This window comes from Gymnoscopelus microlampas (assembly GCF_963454915.1).
Source record: "Gymnoscopelus microlampas genome assembly, chromosome: 6".
Classification (NCBI taxonomy): Eukaryota; Metazoa; Chordata; class Actinopteri; order Myctophiformes; family Myctophidae; genus Gymnoscopelus; species Gymnoscopelus microlampas.
This window is the reverse complement of record NC_139943.1, coordinates 22066237-22072684: the sequence shown is the minus strand read 5'-3', so window position 1 is coordinate 22072684 and position 6448 is coordinate 22066237. Positions and strand designations below refer to the sequence as shown.

Genomic DNA, 6448 nt, shown 5'->3' with positions numbered 1-6448 from the left:
AGCAACAAATGCGTTGCTGAGAGAGAAGGATAAGTGAGGGAGAAAGTGTTTGAAAATTGTAGTGAGAGCAGGCATGATGTGAGAGGAACAGTTCAGTTCAGTTCAGATAAAGGGAGACAGAGAGATGGAAAGGAGGGAGAAAGAGAGAGGCCTGTGTGTATGTGCACGTAGTGTACTGTATACACTAGGCACTAGTGTACAGTATCTGCAGTGATGGCAGTAAGGACAGTCCATTTAAAGGCTGACAGCCTGAGAGCTCTGTTTACAAGAGGAGAATTAAAATGTCTGCAGGATGCTGGCTACTGATGGGCTGTGTGTGTGCGTGCGTGCGTGCATGCATGTGGGCGTGTGTGTGTGTGTGTGTGTGTGTGTGTGTGTGTCTGTGTGTGCTTGTACACAGGACCAGGGGCTAAGTGAGTTCAAGTGTAATACAGGGGCCAGCGGGTGATGGATGATAATGGTTGGGTTAAAGAGCACCATCTCAAGCATTGTGTAACCACTCTCTCAGAGCCTTCTATCTATCTATCTATCTATCTATCTATCTATCTATCTATCTATCTATCTATCTATCTATCTATCTATCTAGATAGATATCTATATGTCTGTCTGTCTGTCTGTCTGTCTGTCTGTCTGTCTGTCTGTCTGTCTGTCTGTTTGTTTATTGATCTATCTATGTATCTGTATCACTTTTATACCTTGTGAGGAATGTGGAGAGACAGAGTGGAGAAAGATGTCTTTGGGGTGTTTCTTTCCAGAGAGTGAAAGCAGAGCAGCTTCCAGAGAGATGTGTACTGTATGGAGTAACCAATGTCTGGGGTGGGGCAGCAGAGTGGGGTTCAGACAGTACCAGTCTCTGTGAGGGGAGCCATAAATCTCTCCAGGAATCTCCCCCTGATCTCTGTCAACAAGCTGATTGCCATGGAGTGAAGCAACTGAATCCCAGGGATTTAATGAACTTCACTCTCCTCTATGAAGTTAACACAGGCTTATTATTCTGTTTGCCGTAGCCTACATTCAACATTGGCATCTTGAGCAATCACTTTGTCTTGAGTGCAACAGCTGACAGCTGTGATGTTTGTCATTGGATCTCGCTGCCCGCTGACCTGGGTCAAATAGGATTTGCTAAATTGTTTTGCTTTCACCTGCTTTCATGTGCCAGAGGTGTGTGGGACTGCCACAGTTAGGAAAATATCAAAAATACTTTCAGAACGCTAAGACAATAACAGCATAATACTTGAAAGTAAATGTAGTATACAGTACTTGGTATGATTAATAACTTAGGTGACACTATCTGAATTGCACTGATGCAATGAACCCTGTCAGAGAAGGTTTACACAAATGGAACAAATTATTTATACAGTAACTGCTTTTAGAGCAGATCTGAAGTGACCTGCTGCCACAGGTAGTAGTAATGTGTCATTTGTTGTTTTCTACAGCAATATTGACTTTCATTCTGATGAAAAACTGATTTTAGAACACTCACTGGTGATATACATGACATTTTTACTGAATCATCAGTCAATTAAGAGACAACGTATGCCTGCCGAGTCCTCATAACCCACTGTCACCTAAACATCTTTTATCTCTCTCCCCTCCCTGTGTGTGCAGGTGGACTTTGAGGACATAATCGCTGAGCCAGCGGGGACTTACAGCTTCGATGGCGTGTGGAAAGCCAGCTTCACCACGTTCACCGTCACCAAGTACTGGTGCTACCGGCTGCTGACGGCGCTGGTGGGCATCCCTCTAGCACTGATCTGGGGCATCTTCTTTGCCATCCTGTCCTTCCTGCACATCTGGGCCGTGGTGCCGTGCATCAAGAGCTACCTGATCGAGATCCACTGTGTCAGCCGCGTGTACTCCATCTGTGTGCACACCTTCTGCGACCCGTTGTTCGAGGCCATGGGCAAGTGCTTCGGAGGCATCCGCATCGCCACCACCAAGGGGGTGTAGACTCCCCAGGAAGAATGGAGATGTTGGTGGTGGTCCCTGGAAAGAGGGCATGGGGGGGGGAGGAGAAACAAGGGATTGTTGGGGGGTGGGGGGGTTGGGGGGGCTGCAAATAACACTGACATGGAGGGAAAAGTCAGAAGGAAAAGAGGGGGGGTGATACCGTAAGGTGTTGCCTCTCGGAAACAGAAGGTTGGATATTTTCTGTGCTGGGGAGGTGGGCTTTAAGGTGAGGCTTTAAGTGTAGGGGCGTGGCTATAGAGGTCACAAAGGTCACACCTAAGCCCCACCTCCTTTTACCTGTCTCCTCCGAAGCTTTTTTTCTCTCCAGTGCTGGTGCAAACCAGTGAGGTTCATAGGAGGGTCAATGGTCATTCTTTGGGGTCTTGCTGTTGATTTGTTTGTTTTCTTTAGTTATTTTTATTTTTTTGTTGTCTGATGTTATCAAGCTAAGCAAGCTCCCTTTAAAAAAAATGTCCTCCCAGCTGGAATTTCTTTTTCTCACATGACGTAAATTCTTTCTGATGGAAGCTTATCAAATCTATTGATTGGCTGACTGGCCCATGTGACAGTGGGCCAATAGCGCTGTCCGCTCTGGAGCTTTCTGTGTGTGTGTGTGTGTGTGTGTGTGTGTGTGTGTGTGTGTGTGTGTGTGTGTGTGTGTGTGTGTGTGTGTGTGTGTGTGTGTGTGTGTGTGTGTGTGTGTGTGTGTGTGTGCGTGTGTGTGCACGCGCGCCTTTGGGTGTGGCTGGAAAGGGAATGGAAGAGAGGAGTGAAGCGAGTGTCCCCAATACTGGAGAGAGCGAGAGATCTGCCAAATTCCACCTGACACAGCAAAAAAAAAAATCCCTGAGCCAAACCTCTCAACAATGCCCCCTGCCTCTGGTGCCTGGTGCCCCGCCCCCCTCAGCCACCCCCACCCTCCCCATGAACCTCTCCCCCAGCTTCTGCCAGCCTCCCAGTCTGACACACTGAACCTGCCCTTGTTTCTGCATGCACCCCTTGTCATTCGAGCCAACTCGCTGTCAAATAAGGCCCGCTACACATGTTACGAGGGCGACAGCGACAGTAACACAGGACTTATCTTGTCCTCAGCCCACTCCCGCGTTGTAATTCACTTTTTTTCTTGCATCAACTTCCGCTCCATCACTGCTTAAAAAAAAAGACAAAAAAGAGACCAAACCTGGTTTATACTTCGTTGTGTGACAGTGTCGTGCCCCAAAATAGACGATCTACAAGCTCATACCACGTTCCAGCGCGACACTGTTGTGGTATGACGAGTATAAATTAAACATAATGTTTTCCACAGCCCTCCTGGTAAATTGTGTATATGTGACGGAGAATGTTAGCCTTTTAAATGTTTATGAATTGTCACTTGAACTGTGTAATTTCTTTTTGTAACTGCACCACAGATTTCTTAAACAATTTTTTAGCGTACACCTTCTTCAGTGAAGCTCAAGGCTTTTAAAATGCACATTGCTGTAGTTGTAGCTAATAGCTTTTCTCTCTTAATTGTATATGTTTGCCAATATATGTACTGTATGTACAGTATGTATGCACAAAACAAGCTACATTGATGATATATGGTCATTATGGTCTTAGCACCCCCCCAATGATCTATTTTTAGGTTCTGTCTTGTCCCCTGTGACTAGTTTGGTCCACTGTCCTGTTGCTTAACTGTGGACACAATGTTGTCATGGACTAGCGTCAAACTAGGGCGTTCCTCTCAAACCCTAAAGATGGGTGAGGAGAGGGAGGCTATGTGTGTGTGTTTTATTTTATTTTTTAATATTGACATGAAGCTCACTTTGACTCAGTCACCTTTTGTCTATCTGCTGTCTACTTGAGGATGGTAATATTATAGCACCTGTCTCTTGAATGAGTTTTTTCAAAGCTCTAAAAGGTCATATTTTTTATATGAGATGATTTTTTTTTCCTTCCCTGCTTTTACTGTACAATCTCATATCACGCTGTGCACATTAAAAATTGTAATATAATCCAATCTGTCTCTGTTTTAGATTCTTGAATTATGAGATACAGACCTATATTGATCCTTGAGTGAGTGTAGAGAGACACAGCTAAGATTCAAGAATACAAAATAAGAATAAACTATTAGAGAACTAGAAAGATAAAAAACAAATCTGTTTGGAGCATGTGATGACAATGTTTTGGGTTTGTGTGTGATATTGAAACATCACAGGGCAAAAGGGATATGATAAAGGATGATAATTTTTCATTTCTTGGGTCAATTATGTTTGTACAGGGGCGGACTATAGGAACCGAAATCAGCACGGGGCAGCGGCCCTGTCCCATATCCAAATTGACATAAAAACAAAAAGTGCGCTCAGTCATGTCAAACTGTGTGTCTCTCCCGCTCTCTGTGTCTGTCTTTGTACCTGTGAGCGTGCACACATCATAGGGATCGTGTGGTCAGTGATAGTTGGTTAATTTATGTAAACTTACCACCTTAGAACAGTGGTTACATAACCTGCACATTCGTGCGTCATACAGACGTTTATAAATGTATATTGATGTTAACCAGACATGGGCTTGAATGTAACAAAGAGATTCACAGAACCAAAAAATGTACTTTTTACATGAAAGGATCAAGTTTGAGATGTTGACATTTCAGTGTGACGCACCCTGAAATGCGTCACACTGACGCATCATTATTTTCCCAATAAGATGGTAGACGGACAAGAGCGCTCATTTAAACAAGGCAGGCACGCAGCTTGTGAGCTGCTAGGTGAGCCTGTGCTGAACATGATGATCAACTTGACCTTTGACCCTTTCACCCAAAAGTTTAACATCTCTTCAGGGCAGCCTAATTATTATTCCCATAAAGTGTTATGAAAATGTGCCCATCTGTTCTTGATTTTGACCTTGACCATTAACCTTTTCAAACCAAAAGTTATGGCTGCGATCCATAAGTTTCATGCTTGTCCTACCCGGGATTCGAACATAATAGCTTGTCTCTATTACATAACACAATGTAGGCCTATATTTTATCAAGGGATGGTCATCCAAACAGGTACCAGCCAGACGGAGACAGGCGGTGCAACAGGGCCACAGGTGAGATTATAACACTGAAAGTGTTCAGTCTTTTTGCATTCATCCATAAATAAACCATATAGGCACTCAAAAATAATAATCATATTTTTAAGCTATTTATTTGATTATTTCCACTATTTGAAATCAAATGGGTTGAGATGATTAGCAATGAAAAACTGTGGCAGATATTAGTACTACGGTACATGATTCTATTTTGGGTCTACAGTGGTATCTTAATGTTGTATGAGCCCTAGTGTACTGTTTTCACCCACCTGCCTTGAACAAAACAGCCAGTTGAGAGTACCTGTGGAAAACATAACGTAATCAGAATAAGGAAGGAAGTTCTGTTGCTTAAAAAACATAATTTCCAGCAGCATTACCATTACCCTCTATCATTTTACAAAATCATTCGCCAGAGATGTCCTCAATGTAATATATATTCTGAAGTGCTCCACATACAGTAGATTCTTTTTTTGCTTGGTGCTTGGCTTGGTACTACATTTCCATGGTAACAAGAAACAAATACAACTCTTGGGTAATACGCCGGAGGCATTGTTGCTTTACACCAAAAAAATGTGCACATCAAAAGTATGCAGCCCATGACAAGCACCATCATTGACTCAAAACTGTATCATTAGCCAGTTTGAACATGTTTAGGCCGAGTTCTCTCAGGCCAGCTATTGTTTATTGTCCTAGTCTGAGATTTCAGCAGATGCCCTGGAATTAAGTAGGATGTCCCATTCATGATGACACCAGGTTCTAATTCAATTATAAGGGACAGAACAGGGAATACTACAGTAGCCGAACTGCACTTCAGTAGAAAAAGATGGGAGCGTAGTTCCCATCCGCCTTTTGCTGAGATGACTACCAATCTGTTGCCTTCAAAGTGATTGTTGAAGTCCTGGTTCATGTTTTTGCACTGCATTTGTCAATGCACCATGCCTGCCTGGTTACTCTAAGAAAAGAAGACTTCTAAACAATTACCTGGTGGCTATGGATCCACCATGCAGCTGTACCAGAGCAAGCCTGTGGCGAAAACTGTAGCAGACTCTCGATCTACAATAGCCACATGTGTATACACAGTAATGTCCAGACAACATCAAACTTACACAGGCTTCCATTGACCATAAGGAGGGGTTGGAAGCATTCAAGCGCAAAGCACCATAAACATAGCCCTCCTGCCCAACACATGCTCCATTGACCACAACAGAAATTTACTGAGTAGCAGCTCTCTCTGCAGTGAACAAGACACACAGCATAAAAGGCCTGGTCAAGTAAACCCACTCATGGTACTCCAGAGGGGAAATTTCCAGCGCTTCACACAGTGGGAAGCCAATCGGACATAACAGGAAGATGAGAGAATACAGAGAGAGTAGTGTTGATGCCCCATAGACTGTGGCATGGACAGTGACACCTGTGAGGTAATGGTATTAAATAGGTGAACAGGCAT

The 6448-nt window shown here is 43.7% G+C and overlaps 1 protein-coding gene across 2 annotated transcripts in view; it reads left to right on the top strand.

Annotated features, from left to right (window-relative positions):
• The window catches only part of cav1 (caveolin 1), a 10765-nt gene extending 6816 nt beyond the window's left edge, over positions 1-3949 (top strand). For both annotated transcript variants that reach the window (XM_084060777.1, XM_084060778.1), the window contains exon 3: positions 1609-3949. In XM_084060777.1, coding sequence (XP_083916903.1) covers positions 1609-1950 — 342 coding nt within the window. In that variant the 3' untranslated portion in view covers positions 1951-3949. The remainder of the gene's footprint in view (positions 1-1608) is intronic.
• Positions 3950-6448: the final 2499 nt, after the last annotated feature.